The sequence below is a fragment of the Hylobates moloch genome, unplaced genomic scaffold (genome assembly GCF_009828535.3).
Source record: "Hylobates moloch isolate HMO894 unplaced genomic scaffold, HMol_V3 SCAFFOLD_11, whole genome shotgun sequence".
Lineage (NCBI taxonomy): Eukaryota > Metazoa > Chordata > Mammalia > Primates > Hylobatidae > Hylobates > Hylobates moloch.
In genome coordinates, this window is record NW_026652286.1 from 66,234,157 (window position 1) to 66,254,861 (window position 20,705).

Here is a 20,705-nt window from a genome sequence, read left to right on the forward strand (position 1 = left end):
ATACTGGAAAAGGCCTCCCTACTAGCCAATGAATTAAAGCCCAGAATTATTTTTTAAGCTAGATCATACTACAATAATCAGGACATGGATCTGAAAAACAGTCTATTATTTGTGAGTACATACGTTCTTTCATTTGTTCATCAGATATTTACTGAGGACTACCTATTGTTCTAGCCCCGTAGAGATGCGATTTCCTTCAAGGTAGAAGGTGTGATTAAAGTTTAGCAGAGAAAGTTCAGGATACATACAGATCACAGCTGGCTAGAAGAGAAACACATATAGCATAGACCACTGTTCACACAAGAACTCAGTAAATATTTATTGAGTGATATGCTTTGGCTCTGCATCCCCACCCAAATCTCACCTCGAATTGTAATCCTCACATGTTGAGGGAGGGACCTGCAATTCCCATGTGTCAAAGGAGGGACGTGACTGGATCATGGGGGTGGTTTTTCCCATGCTGTGCTCGTGATAGTGAGTGAGTTATGGTTTTATAAATGTTTGGAAGCTCCTCCTTCGTGCTTCTCTCTCTGTTCTGCTACCCATGTAAGACTTGCCTGCTTCCCCTTCCACCATGATTATAAGTTTCCTGAGGCCTCCCTAGCCATGCAGACTGTGAATCAATTAAACCTCTTTTCCTTATAAATTACCCCATCTTGGGTATTTCTTTAGAGCAGTGCAAGAAAAGGAATAATACATTGAGTGATTGGGGTGGAGTCAAATACAGTGGGGTGAGCAGAAAGGAATGGGAAGGGTATGGACTTTACTGTTAGAAATGTCTGGGTAAAAACCCCAGCTCTGTCACTTGAGCCATGTAATACCAGGCTACTTAAGGACTCAATAAAATGGTAGACATTAGAATTCATAAGACAACATTAGCCTTGAAAGATGGATAGCTTTTAGATTTGCGGCTATGAAGGGAAGGGCATTTTTATCTCACTACTTATCAGTGCATACTTAGCTTGATGCTCTCAGGAATCATTCTTTCCATAGACAAGCTCACATTATAAGCCAACAGCACAGCAGGCATGCTAGGAAGATGTGGGCAACACTTGGAGTCACACAACAGTAATTCCACACTAATAAGAAGCAAATATTCCCACCTACTTTGCCCATGCAAAATATTATGATTTTATACTGCGAAATCCTGAGTTGGGAGTTATATGAACAAATGGAGTTGTTTCAAGTACTTCACAATCCTTGCACTAGCTTCAAGAGGAAGTGTTAGGAGTTAACTGTGTTCCTCAGGAAACCATATGTTGAAATCTCAAGCCCCAACACCTCTGCATGTGACTTTGTTTGGAAATAGGATCACTGCAGATGTAATTAAAGATGAGATTATACTAGAGTAGAGTGGGCCCCAAACCTAGTATGACTGGTGTCCTTAGAAAAAGGGGAAATTTGGACACACACACACACACATACACGGAGAACGCCATCTGAAGCTGAAGGCAGATATTGGGATGACGCATCTGCAAGTCAAGGAACTACCAGAAGCTAGGAGGTTTAGAACAGACACTTCCCTAACATCTTCAGAGGGAATATGGCCCTGCCAACAGACACTTTGATCTCATACTTCTAGCCTCCAGATTTGTGAGATAATTAACATTTGTTGTTTAAGTTACTCAGTTTGCAGGACTTTGTTATGGCAGCCGTAGCAAACTATTAAAGGAAGTCTTTACAGTTTTTAAGAAAGGAGACAGAATGTTTGGGGTAGAAACAAGATACCCTGCCCGAGGAGGGAAAAGCAAAAATGCAAGGAGACAGCTGAAGAAAACTACCCCCAGAGATGAGTGTCTGAGGCTGGAGCAGATGTGTAGACAATACTGAGAGGGAGGAAGTTGAAGAGACAAAATCTCCTTTGAAGAACAATACATCATAGTGACTCTAAGAGATAAGATCTGTACAAAGGAGACTCATACTGAGGGGTCTGCTATAATGCAATGAGAAAACTAAGCTTGTGGTTAGGAAATATCACCAATTCACCTGTTGATTCCAAAATGTCCAGTATAGCATCAAGCTTATTTACCTCATATAGGGCTTTGTGTAGAACAGTGTTTCTCAAACTTTAATGTGTATACAAATTGCCTGCAGATCTAGTTAAAACACAGATTCTGGTTCAGCAGGTTTGGGGAGAAGCCTCAGAGTCTGCATTCTTAACAAGCTCCCAGGCGATGACAACACTGCTGGTCCTTGGACCACCCTTTGGGTAGCAAGGGTGTAGGGTTACAGTTATGTTCACAGGTAAATGAAAATAATTTTGGACAAAGAGAATGCTAAGTAAACAGAACTGATTGATGTTCTTGTTCTCTGTAAGCTGGATCAGTTCAAGTGAGTCAAATGGCAGTAACAAAGAAATGGTGGTGTGGCAGTGACCCGCCCTGAGTCTGGACCAGTGGCTAAATCATAGGAGGATCTTTTATAGTTATTTATATGCTTCTATGTAAGATATTTACAAATTTTCTATTTGATCTTTACAATGCAAAATTTTAAAATGTAATCTTTACAACTGCTCTATGAGATAGGGTAGGTATTAATATTTCTGGCACACATGGTGCATAATAAATGTTTGGTATTTTTAATCCCTATTTTATAAATAGACATTGAGCTTCGGAGGTTAACTGTTGGTCAAGTAGATGTTCAAACACACATCTTCAAAACTCTTCCCCACCCTACCCAAGCCCCCTCAATGGCTATGTACTTTTTTGGGTTGTATATGATTTCCTTTTTTTTTTTTTTCTTTTTATGTAGACTTCTCTCTCTCTCTCTAAGCATGAAACTCAAACTCTACACACTTATGTCTTAACAGGTATTCATATTTTTGATACGCATCATATTAGCAATGTGCTGGGAAAGATTTAAAAGATAGAACAAAACCAGTGAATTTCCCTATTATCTCCTCTTTGTTTCTTACTGTCTTTAAGTAAGTGGCTCAATTCCTTGGCTCAACTCCTACCCTGTACCTTTAAAAAATATTTACAGCTTTTAAAAGTTTTTCTCAGCCTATCCTTCCTTTCCTGCCTGGCACTCTTAATTTCACTCCTGGTAGTAGCTCTAAATTATTCTACTGAGACACTGACACTTGTTAAGCTCCTGTGGTGTGTATATTAGGGAGAAAGAGGGCAGTTAGCAGATGGTCAGATGGAAGTTCTTTGATTACTTTTGTTCTTGCAGAGATCCCCCTTTTTTCTGGCTTTTATATGTAAGAATTACTGAGGGTTCCTCCCCACTTAAGTATCATTTGTTTATATTGGATATGGATAAAGATGAAACAGTGAAACCCTTGCCATCAGAGAAACATCTTAAACTGTTCGAATCTTAAATGGCTTCAGTTGCATTTTGAAGAGTGGCAGCATTATAAACCAGTGACACTAATGTCATTACTGCTGAGGACAATTCTTCCTCTTGATCACTGGTTACTGATGTTCATTCTCAATAGGTTAACAATACTAGAAACTAAATACACATACCTCTCCCTAGGCCTAAACTCTACAAAAAGACTGAATTAAAACTCAAACCAGGCCAGGTGTGGTGGCTCATGCCTGTAATCACAGCATTTTGGGAGGCCAAGGTGGGAGAATCACTTGAGTCCAGGAGTTGAAACCAATGTGGGCAACAAAGCAACAGCCCATCTCTACCAAAAAAAAAAAATCAAATCCAAAACACCAATAAGCACATTTAAGAGTTTGGGTTTTTTTCCCTCTCTTGTATTCTAAAATGAATGTATTAAAATAAAAGCCAAAAAAGATAACATTTATTGCACATGTTATGCCAGACATTGTTTCAAGAGCTTTAAACCTCACAAGAACCTTTTGAGTACGTTTACTACATCTCTTTAAGAGACGAGGAAACAGACTTTTAAAGAAGTCCAGTAACTAGCTCAAAGTCACAGAGTTAGCCAGAAGTTTACATCCAATTGGAAGAAATCTATGTAACATTTTTATTTTTCAGACAGGGTCTCACTCAGTTGCCCAAACTTTACTTACTGCAGTGGCACAATCATAGCTCACTGCAGCCTTGACCTCCTGGGCTCAAGCTATCCTCCCACCTCAGTCTCCCAAGTAGCTAGGACTACAGGTGCACACCACCATACCTGGCTAATTTTTAAATATTTTTGTAGAGATTGAGTCTCCCTATGTTTCCCAGGTTGGTCTCAAACTCCTGGGCTCAAGCAATCCTCCTGCCTCGGCCTTCTAAAGTGCTGGGATTACAGGTGTGAGCCACTGCGCTCAGCTAAGATCTTAAACATTATTCTATACTATCTCCCAAGACATCCAGATTTGTCTATGAGAATTTAAATCAAAATCTACAGCCCTTTTTAATTTGCAAAAAAATAGAAATTCCCATTCAAAGCAGCTTCAGTAAAATATTGAATGGCTACTACAAGTTTGCTGCAGAATAGGCAGGCATATTGACCTCAGGTATGGCTAGATCCAGGGACTTGAACACTATCCGAATTCTGTCTCTGCGCTCCTTGCTGTCACACTCATTCTTTCAGACCAGCTTGTGGGGGACCACCTGGGAAAGCTCCAGGTTTACATCCTAACATGAGCCCAGAGTGGAAAATATTTGTTTCTGCTGTCTCCAGTGCCAATTCCTGTGAAAGACTCTGATTGCCCCAATTAGGTCATATACCCATACCTCGGTTGGTCACAATGGCAATGGAAACAAGAACTGTGATTTGTCCAGTCTGGGTCACATGCCTACCCCTGTGGCCTAGAGGTCTGGGTCTGTACCAGAGGAGGAGAGAAAGGTGCTGGACAGAAAAATAAAATAAAATAACTGCTAAACTACCTAGTATGTGTATACCCCTCTAGAGTATACAAAGTGCTCTCACATGATTCATGCCTTTTGAGTCTCACAACCATCCTATAGAGAGGGGAGATGAAGTATTACTAAGAAATAGTGGTGGATTAAGATGGCTACAAATTCTTTGCTACTGCCTCCATTGAGAGATGGAGTTCATTTCCCTTTCACTTGAATCTGGGCTGGCTCCATGTTACTTAACCAATAAAATGTGGTACAACTTACTACAACTCGTTCTCTGCCTCACCTTTTAAAGGACTTGCAGCTTCCACTTTCTTTCTCTGCGAATGCTCGCTCTTAAGATGCTCCCTCTCCAAACCAGCCACAATGGAGTGAGATGTCCAATCTACATAGACTGGTCATGAGTGGACACTCCAGTCAGCACTTCCAGGTGAGCTCTCAGCTGCCAGCCAACATCAGCTGCCAGCCATAGTAAGTGACCCATGTTGGACATTCCAGGGTGGTTTGGTTGGCAGCAACTGATCGAGGTCCCATGGCTAGAAAGTATCTGTGGTAATGCTAAGCCAGATGCTCTGACTTTAAGCCCACTTGGGCTTTGATTCCTCACTGTCTTCTATTAAAAACAGAACAAGCCTCGATTCAAAATCTCCAAGTGTAGAATTTCTACTCAGGATGCAGGTTGAAGAAGTGAAGCATATAATTTGTTCATTTATTCAGCTTTGTTCATATATGCCAGGCAACTGAACAAAGTGCACTCCTGGTTCTCCAGGAACTTAGAATGTAATCAATAGAGAGCCCTATAAACAGCTCATTTCAATAAGAATTCCTAAGTGCCATGGGATAGCATGTGCAGGAACCCATGTCCAGGCACTAAACCTAGCCCAAGGCATGAAATAATATGCACATGTTTTATTGGGTATGGAAGAGTATCTCTGCATCTGTATGGAGGATGCTGAAAAATGTTTAAAATGAATACAATTATTCTTCAAGATAAATGTGACAGGAAATGGGGAGACAGGCTGAGTAGAACCGTAATATTTGGGAGGGAAACGTGAATTCTAGTCCTGGTTCACCCTTGACTTAAATGTGCCCTTGGCCAAGTTGCTAAACCTCTCTGTAACTCAGTATCCTGATCTGTAAATCTGAGGTGGAATCACACTATTTCTTTCTGTACTTGACAGTTCCTTCCTCCAACTCCATCCCTTTAAGTTTTGGTGTTCCTCGGAGTTTGGTTCTTTGCTCATTGCTCTTCTCAGTCTGCAAATTCTCCCTAAGTGATCTCATCCATTCCGCTGGCTTTTGTTATTACTCATATAACAAGGAAATCCCTTTATGCTTAGCCTAGTTCTTTCTGTGGGCTATCTACCAATGTATTCATCTGCTTATAGTACATCACTGGATGTTCTACAGGCACATGAAGTTCAATATACACAGAGCTTGGCTCATCACCTTGCTCACTTAACTCCCATCTTTGATTTCCCCCTTTACAATCAAGAATCAACACTGCTACCCAAGCTAGTGGCCTATGAAATTAACTTCACTTTCCCTTTTCTCTCAATCTGACAAGCAATTGTTTGTCAAGTACTGCTAATTTTGTGTCCTAAATTTCTGAAATGCATCCCTTTCTCTAGATCTCTCATAAACAGCTCAAATTCAAAATATTCAAAGCTTAGCTCATTACTTCTACCTCCTGGTTCTCTTCCTGTGTGTTCCAGGAGAATGTTATCACTATCTACCCAGGTGTTAGGTATCTGGGACTTGGGCATCACCCTTGTTTTCTCCTCTTTTGCCTCCCATAACCAGGCAACCACCAATTCCTGATGTTTGGTTTCCTATTCAATCTACCCACTTCTCTCCATTCTCATGGCTATTATCTTTCACTTCCTGCAGTAGTATCCGGCCTTCTGTCTTCACTCTCTCTGACCTTTTCTCCACAGTGCAGCCAGATCTGATCGGGTCAGCAACTTCCCATCCCCACCCCCCATTTTTAATCCTCTGATTCCTGATATTTTTAACCCCCATGACCCAGACTGCAAAATCTAATACAGGCATCATAATCCATTCACCCTTGTCTCCCCTGCACCTAACATAATGTACTCGGCACATAACAGATACTCAATAAGTATTAACCTGTGCTCACCGCCTGACTATTGGTTATTTACAGCAGATAAATCCGTGAGGTGCTCTCCGTGCATTGGACCTCTGGAGACACAGGGTAACATACGGCTCATTGTTGTTATGAGCTGGAGGCCTTAAATGAAAGCTATAAGACATTAACTGCGCATAATAGTACCAATGAATTCCGTAGTCAGTACAGAAAAGGATGCATATCCCAAGATATGTTCATGATGGGGCCTTAAAACAAAAGTCACCCTCATGGCTCTGCACTCTTTTTTTTTTAGACAGGCTTTGGCTCTGTCGCCCAGGCTGGAGTGCAGTACTGGCGAGATCTCGGCTCACTGCAACCTCCGCCTCCTCGGTTCAAGCGAGTCTCCTGCCTCAGCCTCCCGAGTAGCTGGGATTACAGGCGCCCACCACCACGCACGGCTAATTTTTGTTGTTGTTGTTTTTGTTGTATTTTTTGTAAAGATGAGGTTTTACCATGTTTTTAAAAGGACTTGGTCTTGAACTCATAACCTCGAACTCTTGGGCTCAAGTGATCCCCCCGCCTCGGCCTCCCAAAGTGCTGGGATTACAGGCGCGAGCCACCGAGCTCGGCCCATAAGGTTAAAGGTCAAAGCCTGACAAGGTGTGACAAATAATGGGCCCCTACGCAGGCTGGGGCTGGCGCGTGCCTGTGCGCGTGCGCGGGGCGCGGGGTTTTAACACAGCGCGGCCTTCCCGGCGGCCCCCGAGGAAGGCGGGACCGGGCCTATTCCCGCGGTTTGGTCCCGCCATTGGCGGGCGGTTTGAATGACGGAAGTGACGGCGGCTCGGCGATGGCTTTCCCGCAGGCGCAGAAACGGCTGCTGGGCAGCTGATGGGCAGGAGCTTACCAGGTCGACTTACTCTGAGCTGCGGCTACTGTGTCCAGGCTCCAGGTTCTCAGGTGAGTGATAGACGCACTGGCTTCCCAGTCGCCCCGTAGGAGCATGACTCCCCGAGGCCCAAGAGCTGAAATTGTACTACGAAGGAAAGGGATCGTAGGAAGGCGCCTCGTTGCGAACGCAGGTACGGCCCGCGTTTCTCAGGCTCCGCAGGTCGTGGGCCCTGCCCGCGGTCGGGCCGGCGGCTGTAAGGAGTGTCCGGACCAGACCCAGACCCGGCAGCTCAGTGCGAGAGGCTTTGCGCCCTCTCCTGGGGTCGGGTCGCGCGAGCTTCCCCCGCAGCCTCCCCTGTCCCGGAGCTTCCGTGCCAGGGGGAGGGGCGCTCCCCAGAGCGGCCGCGGACATGGCCTGCCACCTGGTAGCTGTTAAAAGAGCCTTACCTGGAATCGTTTCATACAAAGAGCACGCTCTCTTTTGGTGTCTGCCACCTTAATCTCACAGTTATTCAATCCTGTCACAAACTCAGCTTTTAAAGCAATGGTGAACTTTTGAGTCCTTAGTACTTAGAGTGCATTTGAAGACTTCACGCTAAGTCACATAATCGTCAGAACAAATCTTTTGGGGTAGAGATTATTATTCCCTTTATACAGTTTAAGAAAACGAGACCAAAGTGACTTAAATGACTTGGCCAGTATCTTCCTGCTAATAAGTGGCAGTGTTGGGTCTTGAACCCAAATCTTCCAAGTTTAGTGTTAATTTTGTGATTACTATGTACCAGGAGCCATTTAATCCTCAGGATGGGCCGGGCGCGGCTGCTCACGCTTGTAATCCCAGCACTTTGGGAGGCCAAGGCGGGCGGATCACAAGGTCAGGAGATCAAGACCACGGTGAAACCCCGTCTCTACTAAAAAATACAAAAAATTAGCCGGGCGTGGTGGCGGGCGCCTGTAGTCCCAGCTACTCGGAGAGGCTGAGGCAGGAGAATGGCGTGAACCCGGGAGGCGGAGCTTGCAGTGAGCCGAGATTGCGCCACTGCACTCCAGCCTGGGCGACAGAGCAAGACTCCGTCTCCAAAAAAAAAAAAAAAAATCCTCAGGATGAAATCTTGCAAGATAAGTAGTATCATCTCCAATACTGGATAGTAATAAAATGTAGAATTTAAAAATCCATATTACTAAGAATAAATAATTAATAAACAAATAAATGGGGCAGCAGGGAAAACTTCCTTACAGCAGGACTCCAATTGATAATTGTAGAAGGAATAATGGAAATAGAAAATACTGTTTGGTAAACACCGCAGTAGTTGTTTCAGACAACAGTCATCAATGGATACTAAAGTCAATGGGCAAAAGTATGATGAAAAGCATATTTCTGTAGCCTCCACTCTGTCTTCATGAGATATTTATAAAGGAAAAGTAGTAACTATAGAGGAGAAACCTGGTGGACATCATCTTAACCAAGTGACCAAAATTCAGCATCATTTACTTCTTGATAACAATGCACTGAGAAAGGTGCCTAATCAATTCTGTGGTGTTCTTGCCAAAAATACATAACCTCAGTTTGATCACATAAGATTAGACAAATCTAAATGGAGGGACATTCAACAAAGTACTTGGCCAGTATTTTCAAAAATGACAGGGTCTTGAAAAGACAGGCTGAGAAACCGTCCCAGATTAAGGGAGACATGACAACTTTGGCATTATGAGAATGTAACTCACATATCTTAATCTGCGTTCTGAAATCTCCATTTGCACTGAGGCCATGCTTCCCATGGGCTGCTCCTAGCCACTGACAGTGGCAGGCCTGTTCCTGAGAATCTCCCCACAGGTCTTGCTGAACATTTCTTACACTGCATGGCTGTCTAAGAGGGGTCTACCCATTGTTACTTCCCTCCATTCAATGTCAGACTTACATTGAAGTCTGAGGTGCTTGTAACTTTTATCAGCTCCCTCCCATTTTCCCTCACACACGCATTTCTCCTAATAATATATTTGCAGGTTTACTCCCATCTTAGCATCTGCTTTTTAGATGACCCACAGTTACACAGCAGCAAATGCAATGTGTTATATCCTTGGATTGGCTTCTGGTCCAGAAAATAGACATTAGTGTGATAATTGACAAAAATTGAATACTGCCTGTAGATTAGTAAAAAATATTGTGCCAGTGTTAATATTCAGATTTTGATCATTGTACCATGGTTATGCACAAGACGTTGACATTTGGAGAAGCTGGGGAAAGGGCAAATGGGAATTCTAAGCCTGAAATTTCCAAATAAAAAGTTTAAAAAATTTAAAAATTATACACAAGAAGAAACAGTTATTCTATCGCATTTTAGGAGCTTAAAAATAATAAATGTATATGTGTTTTTCGATAATCCTCTGAGATGAAGTAATAGATACTTAAAATCTGAAATATTAGATTTTTTTCCTTAAAAATATAAGGGTTTTTTTCCCCTTAAAGTATAAGAATAAAACACAAATCTAGGTATACCATTTGAGGAATTTTTACATATGTATACACCTGTGTAAACCATCATACAGATCAAAATACCGAATATTTTCAGTACCCCAGCAAACTTCTTTGTGCCATCTCCGAGTCAGTAACCTCCAGTAAGGTAACTTTATTTTTACCTCTCATGGATTAGTTCTGCTTGTTTTTGAACTTTATATAAATCAATTTTATTGTACTCTTTTGTGTCTGGCTTTTTAAAAATTCAGTGATATTATGTCTATGAGATTCCTCAGGAATTAGTCTTAATTATTTAAATATGAGTGAATTCTTAGACCTTCAGACAAAATAATAAAGATACATTGTGAAGATTAATCTTTTTTCTTCTTTGTTAAATTCTTTTCTGTTTTTTAAATTCTCACTCTCAAAAAACAACAGCTTAAATAAAATTTTCGCCACTCCACATGTTTTTGTGTGTTGGAAAGTTAGGAGCCATTTAGAATAAGGAAACCAGATTCTTCCCTTGCCTCCGCCACTAGATGTTGTCACTCAGGGAAAGGCCTTTAACCCAAGAGGCCTTGTTTCTTCATGTATAGCATGAAAAATATAATCAGTACTTTAGTTACCCTTACCAAAGCCGTGTGAATATTAGATGAGTAGGATGCATTAAAAGATTTTTTAATGCAAGCAGTTACTCCTTTTTGGCATTAGAGTCTTATTGAAGGTAGTGATGATTGTGTATAGCTCTGTAGCACTTCACATGAATTAACTCATTGAGTCATTCATTCAGTCAACACACTTACTGAAGTAACTACCTATGGGCGAGACACTGTTTTCAGGCTATGGACATCAAATGGTGAATAAGTCCATTCTGCCCTGATGAGCTTACATTCTGATGGAGAAGTCACTGGAAAGGTATTAGTCCCTGTTAGGTAATACACAGTCTCCTAGCCCCTATTGTGTTTACACCTGGTTGAAAACATTGTCCATCCATAGTATGTGAAATATTACCTGGTAGTTATTTACTAAATTTAATTGAATATTAAAATTTTTATTAAAAAACCCATAGCCACTGTCCTTTAATTGTTAGGAATCTAACTAGAAAGAGCAAACTGTAGTTGATGAAAAACTACAGGAGGTAATACTAAGACAACATAAAATTAGTCCCCATCTGAATGTATAGGTAATAATGTATTAGAGTTGGGCAAATCAGGAGTGGGAAATTGGAACAGGAATTATCAGAGGACAGCTTCGTAGAGGAAGGAGGGCTTAAGCCAGCTTCAGAAAGATGTAAATATTCAGTAACTGAGATTGCCTGCCTGGTCATTGTGAGGGAGACCTGAGAAATATTGACTTGTCTCAGATAAAATGGTCGTGTACTGATGTAAAGTGTCTAATTTTTTGGAAATGGCAGTAATGGGAGCCAGTTAATATCAGAATTACCTGAAGAGGGTATTTAAATTATAGAACTATAGATTCTTATATTTATTCCATTTCTTTCTGCCTCGTTCCCCCAAGTAGGAGCATGTTATAATCTAGGGAGGAGAGAGAGAATACAGTGTGAACGGTAGCAACAGAAGAATAGATCTGGGCCGGGCGTGGTGGCTCACACCTGTAATCCCAGCAATTGGAGACGACCAGGCAGGCGGATCACTTGAGGTCAGGAGTTCGAGGCCAGTCTGGCCAACATGGTGAACCCCTGTCTCTACTAAAAATACAAAAATTAGCCGGGTGTGATGGCGAATGCGTGTAATCCCAGCTACTCAGGAGGCTGAGGCAGGAGAATCACTTGAACTCAGGAGACGGAGGTTGCGGTAAGCTGAGATCGTGTCATTGCACTCAACCTGGGCGACAGAACGAGACTCTGTCTCAAAAAAAAAAAAAAAGAAGAAGAATAGATCTGGAAACCTAAACACTTGATACAGCCGAGCAGGTCATTCATGTAAAAATTGTGTCACTATAATTATTGAAGAATTGTTTACTGTAGAGTATAGAACATGGGATTGATGTGATTTCATGAGGTAACAATGACACTTGGTGGTCAAGTTATGTACAGTAGCCTGGGAGTTGAATCTAGGAACAAGGAACCCTTGAAATTACAGCAGCCTTGCTAGTTATGAACAAGTTATGAAAGTTCTAAAGTGTCAGATTATAGTTTTGAAAACATTTATGCTATTCTAACATCTTTTTAGGTCTTTGTGCTTTTTCACATTTAAGCTCAGTAAACTCTGGAAATGCTAACCAGGAATAAGTCAGGTCCAGATACTCGAGGTAGACAATCTGCTATAGACGGGAGAAAACTTTTCTGAGTAATTCTGATTCAGTCTTCATTTCCACTTCCCCACCCTTCTGAGTATCACTGATCTAAGTGTGAATTTATAATTGCTAATAAGTTGGACTTCGTTTACTCAATTTTTCCTTGCACGTATATAACCCTTTAAATATCAAAAGTATTAACACGAATTTTAAAAATTATTCTGACCAGGCATGGTGGCTCATGCCTGTAATCCCAGCACTTTGGAAAGCTGAAGCAGGTGGATCACTTGAGGCCAGTAGTTCAAGACCAGCCTGGCCAACATGGTGAAACCCCGTCTCTACTAAAAATACAAAAGTTAGCCGGGGTGGCGTGCACCTGTAATCCCAGCTACCCTGGAGGCTGAGGCATGAGAATCGCTTGAACACGGGAAGCGGAGGTTACAGTAAGCTGAGATCGCGCCACTGCACTCCAGCCTGGGTGACAGCAAGACTGTCTCAAAACAAACAAACAAACAAAATTATTCTGATCTTTGCTGCCCTATTTTAATGTTACATTATTTTTATAGACATTTTCCTTTTTGAATTCAGAACTGTCATACATAAAGTACACAGAAATGAAAAGAAAAGTCGTGAATGCTCACAAGCTGAGATTGAGTCCTAATGAGGAAGCCTTCATTTTGAAGGAAGATTATGAAAGAAGGCGAAAACTAAGATTGCTACAGGTATGACTTATTTGTAATAAAGTTTTAAATTCCTTTCTTCCTCAAATTACTTGTATTCTTTTACATTAGAATGTTCTAAATGTTGTATTTAAAAACCTTCTGGGTATACAAGAGCCCTGGTTCTTCGGTATTAATTGGAACACTTGAAAAATAGGCTGAGATGGTAAGTAGATTGTAAAAGAGTTGGAAGATAGGTATTATTTGACTCAAATACTGAAAATAGCTCTTTATCTTTTTTAAAAATGGTCTGTAATTGGTAACAGGAAGCTTAGATGACTTTGAAGAATGCTAATTGGAAAGATTATTAGCTGCTGAAACAAATTTATCAGGAAATTGTAGATAACCCTTTCTAGAAGTGTTTTTAAAGTAAGTCTTTGTGAAGTATGTTTCAGGCACTATTCTGTCTAGAATCAGAAATGATGTACAACAGAAATGGAGTTCTCATCTGGCTCTGTCTATACTCTGGGCTATAGATTTTGTTGCATCATATTTATCACTTTAGCTTTTATAGGTTATAAGAGTGATAATGGCCATCCTTTTGGGAGTGGGCGCTGAATAAAAGCTATCAGTTCGGAGACATTAGATATAGTCTTGAGATTTTTACTTTTTGTACATTCACTCAGATTTTCTGCTTTAAATAGTCCTTATCTAATAAAGATGAGTATCAGAGAGAGTTGACAGACTTAAGAGAATTCGTTTGAGTTCCTGTTTCCAAATAGCTTTTCAAAAAAGTTTAAGTAAACCTCCTTTCATATAACCTGTTAAATATGCATCCTTTAGGTTCGAGAACAAGAAAGAGATATCGCCTTACAGATAAGAGAAGACATAAAACAGAGGAGGAATCAACAATTTACACGTTTGGCAGAAGAGCTAAGGGCAGAATGGGAAGAATCACAAACTCAGAAAATACAGAACTTGGAAAAACTGTATTTGGCAAGTTTAAGAAGTATGGGAGAGGGACATCGACAGGCCAAAGAAAATGTGAGTGAGATCTTACTTGACTACCCAGTTGTGGCAGTAATATTAGTAAAAAGTAAATTATAGTTGTTGAATGCTTTTCTGATAACATTTTCATGCATTGAATTTCTTTGGGGCAGCTTGAACTTTTTTATAAATTTAACATAATTTGCAAATAATAGGCTCATTTCTTACTAAGAGTTATTTCAAGTAAAATCCATGTCAAATAAAATTGGTCTTCCTATGATATTCAAATTAGCATTATTCTCTTCCAGTACTCCTCTATCTGGGGAAATAATAATCTTCTGAATCAGAAGTTGTTGTCCATCTCAGGCATTTTAGACAGATTTGGTGGGGCGAATTCAGATTTCTCATTTCAGTGTATTTCCCTTAAACATTTGGTTTGAATGTATATACATTTGGATTTCATTTACAAATAACAAACATTTTTTGATGACTTTCAGAAAATCGTGGTAAGTCTGCCCCATTATTTTGATTTATTGTGATTTATGATGTGGAAATACTGCAGTCCCAGAATCAGTCACATACAATAAACAAGCTAGTACAAAGAAGGTAAATCTTTGATAACAACTAGTGAGAAAGAAAATATCTTAAAGACTGTGGCAATCTGTTTCATGGTCCTTGGTTTTAGTCTGTGTTTTTAGTAATAGCCGTCAGTTCTGGCTCCGATTTTTGTGGTTTTATGTGTGCCACATTAACTTTGTGCCTTAATGCAATGTTTCCCAAACCTCTGTTATTTGAATACCATGTTCACAATTTTTGCCCTGACTGGGAAACTACCCATATCACTATATATTTGACATTTTAATTTAGATGGACTCTTTTATTACTTACTTTAACCATGTCCTAAGTAGTTCAATATCCTATTTATATTTTTGTTAATAACATGTTAATTGATTGCATTAACTTTACGTTAAAATGTTTGTGTTTATCCCACCTAATATGGCATATCATCAGTGGTGCTGTTATCATGCTCTGGGAAACACTGCTATAGTATGTAGAAAGAAGATGACAAAATTGATAAATCACTTCTGATGTCATATGAGATACATTTCTCTTATTCTTGTTTAACACGACATTTTAAGTAATGTATATTTTTAGGAACCTGATTTGGATGCTTTGGCACAGCAGGCAGCAGAAAGGAAAAGAAAAGCAGATTTGAGGCATAAAGAAGCCCTGAAAGTACAGAAAAATCAAAAAGAAATATTAATGAAACAAAAAACCTGGTAAAGTAATAATTTTTACTATAATCTCAACTGAAACTAACATGGTTGAAAGTAGAGGATACATAGGATACTGTGTAAGCAAATATTAAATAAACATCATAGTAGCATATTCATTGCATTTGTTAAACTTGATTTAAAAATAATGTTGGGGACAGGGAGTGATTTGCTTAGGTGAACATAGTAACTAATGAGCTTTCTTTTCTGGTTGTAGTTTGAGTTGAGTTTAGCAGCAGTTACTAAGTTTCTGAAAAAATGTATGGCTAGTTCAGAATGCATGTCAACCAATGTCTGTTTCTGATGTAAACACGAAATAAAAATTGATGTGATTAAGAACATTAAAAAGGTTGTAGACTCTGGAAGTCATTAGTATTTTTTGCATGTTGTAAAATTAAAGGGCCATTCACAGGAAACATGAGTGAAGCAAAGTAAAAAATTAAGGGCCCTGTTACTAGTTAGCAATGGCCATTTTTAACATTTCTGTTTTTTTTTTCCACTCTAAAGAACATTATGAGTTTCTTGGGTTGGTCCCCACCATAGAGCTTTCTGTCTTTAGACAGACCTCTCTCAATTTGTAAACATTTTCTTAACATGTGTATAGATTCTTCACACATGTAAAGCTTACTGAGCCTGTGGAATCAGACTAGAGGATTTCTTGAGCCTATGACTTACATATTTTTAACCCTGAGAGTTGTACTGTAATATTATCACTGAGAGATTAATTAATCACATCTCTTGTTTCTTAAGGCATATAAAAGCTCGAAAGGAAGCACTGCTTGTGGAAAAAGAGAGATCAGCCAAAATCACAAGTCTGCCACCTCCTCTTCCAACTCTTTTTGAGGTGAGTTTGAGTATTAAGAGGAACTAGGTCATAATTCTTCTTTACTATTATAATTCAGTGGAGGTCAGAATGACTATCACTTAATTGTACAAGTTTTCTTGTACAATTAAAAACTGTACAGGAGTATATCTGGTGTATGTTAAAATAATTCTAGATATCATTTCACCTGTAAATACTTTAGTATGTATCTCTGATGTATAAGGACTTTTTTCTTAGTATAATACTAATATTGTTTCCAATATTATTTAATACCCAGTATTTGTTCAGCCTTCCTCAATGATGTCAAAAAATTTTTGTTGTTTGGAAAACTATAATGGTTTTGGTTTTGAAAAAACTTTTAATAATTCTGCCTTTTGAAAAAAATACCCTTTATTTATTTATTGGGGGAAAAAAAACTAAACTCTTTGTCCTTTAGACTTTCCCACACTCTGAATTTGGCTTATTTTAAGTGTCAACATTTTACAGATAAGTTTCAGTTAAGTTAATAAATTTGCATAAGATTATAAAGTATCCAAGTGTGATTTTTAAAAAGAAAAGAGGAAAAGAAATTATAAAATAATAAGAAGGATCTATTTTTCATGGGAGTAAAATGTGTGCTTTTGTGATTTGAAGCTTATTTAAAAAAAAATGTAATTAAAGCAGAAATTTTTTAAAATACTTGCTCTCCACATTAGCTTGTTATAGTTATTGAAATGGCTATTTGGATGATTGTCAAAATTACCTAGTTATTTTTACCTGAAAAATGAAGTAGAAGTAAACCCACAAATACATAGTTGTACATACAGGTATATTCTGCATAAGTACCATATATTCGCTTCTTAGGCCTTTCAGTTTGTCAGCCTTCCTGCTTTTACGTTGAGCCATCTACCATATAACGTTTGATCCAACAAAATTCAGATGGAAAAGTTGTATTTCAATCACTCCCTCAGTTCAAAGTGACACGATAAAAGCCAGGCAATATATTATCCACGATGCCTTTTGATTATTTTTGTCTTAATTCTTAGTATTTATAACAAGCCAAAGTCAAAAATTTATAAAAAGCAAATAAAACTCTGTAAGTGCTTTGACAAGCATGAATTATATCAGTGGGCATGAACTATTTAGTTCTTTTTTTGTTTTGAGACAGAGTCTCGCTCTGTCACCCAGGCTGGAGTGCAGTGGTGCAGTCTTGGCTCACTGCAGCCTCCACCTCCTGGGTTCCAGCGATCCTCCCACCTCAGCCTCCTAGGTAGCTGGGATTATAGGCACCTGCCACCATGCCCAGCTAATTTTTGTGTTTTTAGTAGAGACGGGGTTTCACCATGTTGGCCAGGCTGGTCTCGAACTCCTGACCTGAGATGATCCACCCACTTCTGCTTCCCAAAGTGTTAGGATTACAGATGTGAGCCACTGCACCCAGCCTAGTTCCTTTTAAGAAAACAGGATATATTCCTTGTTTTTCCCTCTGCCAGTTTTCGGAGTAAAGGGTTGGGGTAATAATGCCATTGGTGGTAAATGGGGTTTTTTTTCCTTTCTCTTTTGTTACTATCACTGTTAACTTGTGGGGGTTTTTTACTCAATATTACATAGTCAATTATAGTCATTATTCTTTTTCTTCTCACTGATGCTCGTAATATCTGAAATTTGGTCAGCAGGAGACTTGAAGTTGTTTCTTGCGTCCCCGTGACTCCATGAGCATTTCCTTGCTCTGTGGCCCAGCAAATGACCTAGGCTTAATTTACTCTGTCCTGTATCTGGTATCTCCAAAGACCCCTGATTCTTTTTAGTGGAGAAATGGTACTTATAAACTAAGATCTGGGTGATTATATATTCCTGTTTCACTAAAAGGCATTATTTTAGAAAAATACATTACCCAAGCCAATAAAGGTGTTTGGGATAAGGCAGTGTTTCTGAATGTCTTGAGACGGTTGTGAATTTATGGCGTAGAAGGGAGGGACAGGATTTTGGTTTGGGAAAAACTAGGTTGTGGGGTATTTGGGGGCCAGGGAAATGCACCATATAAGAACATTGTGTCACATACACAGGATATAGATGCATCTGTATCACTGTTTCTCCAAGCAGATAAAAATATAAATGCTGAAAAGCCTGGGGAAATAAACCTAGACTGTTTAGTCTTCTCAAACCAAGGTCTTTCCTTCATTTAAGAAAATATTATTTTTTGAGAGAGCTGTTTACATGGTGAAGAGAATTGATACTTCTTGTGTACCTAAGATTTTAGTTATGTCAGGTTTTTTTAATTCATATCTAATTTAATCACATTAGTCCCGCATATTAGATATTTCCATTTAACAAATGAAGAAAATTGAAGGTCAGAGGTTAAGTAACGTAACCAAAGTCCTTTAATAGGTAAGTGCGACAACCAGAGTTTATGTCAAGGTCAAATTCTGTAAAGCTCATGATCTTTTTACTGTGACACTTAGCTTCCCATGAATATACTTCTTCAGAGTTCATGCTAACTGTTCAAGTTAACTACTTATATATTAAAGTCTAGGAATGTAAACAACCATAATCCTTTCATAGGTCTGTTAAAGAATGAAGTTTGTATTGAAAACCCTGAGATGCTGTGAAGACTTCTCATGTATCTATACCAGATGCAAGAGAAAAATGAGCTTTGTTTTACTTCTTCCCTTGCTTATACCTTTTTGTTTTGTTGAGACGGGATCTCACTATGTTGCCCAGGCTAGAGTGCAGTGGCTCTTCACCAGCACCATCATAGCTCACTGCAGCCTTGACCTCTGGGGCTAAAGCAATCCTCCTGCTTCCGCTTCCTGAGTAGCTGTGACTACAGGCATGTGCCACAGTGCCTGGTGTTTTTTTTCTTCTTTTCCATTGCTGCATGAGCCAGTGTCAGGTACTCCAGAGTAGAAAGCTGGTTTTGTCCTGTACTTGGGTAGATAAGGCTAGAAATAGTTACTGTGGAGCAAAACTAAGGCTGGAAGGTAGAACACAGGAAGTAAATTGAGTGATTTTAAATTATTAACAGATCATCCTAATTCTGCCAGGCTAAGGACTGATTTCACTAAAAACTTACGTGCAATTCACTGGAAATCCTGTTATAATCAATAAGGATTCATAGTAATCGAAATCTCAAATTATCCCAATTTTGGGAGGATTCCAAATTCAATCTATACATAATTGTCTTTACTCTGGAAGTACTGGTACTTTAAAATGTGTAAGCTGAATCCCATTTGTATATCAAATTACATAATTTTAGAGACTAGTTTTCTTCAGAGTTCTTCCTTGTCAAGAAGCCTATGGTTTATTTTTTCAAGGCATTGATTTAAAGGCTACTAAGATTCTTTGTAGAGTGAAGCATTCTAATGTATACTACCATGTCTGAATTTTTGTTTTGTGACTTCAGTTTCTTACTGAACTTTAATATTAACTAGTTAAAGCTGGGTGTGGTGGCACCTGCCTTTGATCCCAGCTACTTAGGAGGCTGAGTTGGGAGGATTCCTTGAGCCCAGGAGTTCAAGACCAGCCTCGGCAACATAGTAAGACCCTGTCTCAAATATATATATGTATATGTGTATATGTATGCTAGTTAATGTTTTCATTAGTGGTCAGTTTAATCCTTTACCTAAATGATAAGACCCTGAATAAGGTCCTCTATTGTACATATCTGGATGTATATCCAGGTATTTGCCAATTAGTTATCTTCTGACTGGTCTAGGTAATTCTCAACTTTGGCTGTACATTTATCACCTGTGCAGCTTTTTTTTATTTTTTGAGACAGATTCTTATTCTGTCGCCCAGGCTGGAGTGCAGTGGTGTGATCTCGGCTCCCTGCAACCTCTGCCTCCTGGGTTCAAGCTATTCTCCTGCTTCAGCCTCCCAAGTAGCTGGGATTACAAGTGTGTGCCACCATGCCCGGCTAATTTTTTATTTTTAGTAGAGAAGGGGTTTCTCCATGTTGGCCAGGCTGGTCTCAAACTCCTGACATCACGTGATCTGCCTGCCTCGGCCTCCCAAAGTGCTGGGATTACAGGTGTGAGCCATAATGCCTGGCCTCAGCTTTTTAACAATGCTAATACTGGGCTCTGTTCCATGGATTCTGATTTAATTCATTTGGTGTGGGGCCAAGACATGAGAAGTTCTTAAAAACTACTCAGATAATTCTGCTCACATCAGACTGTACATTTTTACTTGGATTTTCTTAATCCCCTCCTTCTTTTTTTTTTTTTTTTTCTTTCTTGAGACGGAGTCTCGCTCTGTCGCCCAGGCTGGAGTGCAGTGGCGCAATCTCGGCTCACTGTAAGCTCCGCCTCCCAGGTTCACGCCATTCTTCTGCCTCAGCCTCTCCGAGTAGCTGGGACTACAGTAGCCCGCCACCACGCCCGGCTAATTTTTTTGTATTTTTAGTAGAGAGGGGGTTTCACCGTGGTCTCGATCTCCTGACCTCGTGATCCGCCCGCCTCGGCCTCCCAAAGTGCTGGGATTACAAGCGTGAGCCACCGCGCCCGGCCTTTTTTTTTTCTTTTTG

The 20,705-nt window shown here is 39.7% G+C and overlaps 1 protein-coding gene across 10 annotated transcripts in view; it reads left to right on the forward strand.

Annotated features, from left to right (window-relative positions):
- The first annotated feature begins 7,699 nt into the window (after nucleotides 1–7,699).
- The window catches only part of CEP295 (centrosomal protein 295), a 69,065-nt gene continuing 56,059 nt past the window's right edge, over nucleotides 7,700–20,705 (forward strand). For all 10 annotated transcript variants that reach the window (XR_009208757.1, XM_058424478.1, XM_032167153.2 and 7 more), the window contains exons 1-5: nucleotides 7,700–7,816; nucleotides 13,047–13,180; nucleotides 13,961–14,161; nucleotides 15,260–15,384; nucleotides 16,129–16,222. Coding sequence is in view for 9 of the 10 variants with exons in the window: in XM_058424478.1 (XP_058280461.1) it covers nucleotides 13,073–13,180; nucleotides 13,961–14,161; nucleotides 15,260–15,384; nucleotides 16,129–16,222 (528 nt within the window). In the remaining variant the exon portion in view is untranslated. The remainder of the gene's footprint in view (nucleotides 7,817–13,046; nucleotides 13,181–13,960; nucleotides 14,162–15,259; nucleotides 15,385–16,128; nucleotides 16,223–20,705) is intronic.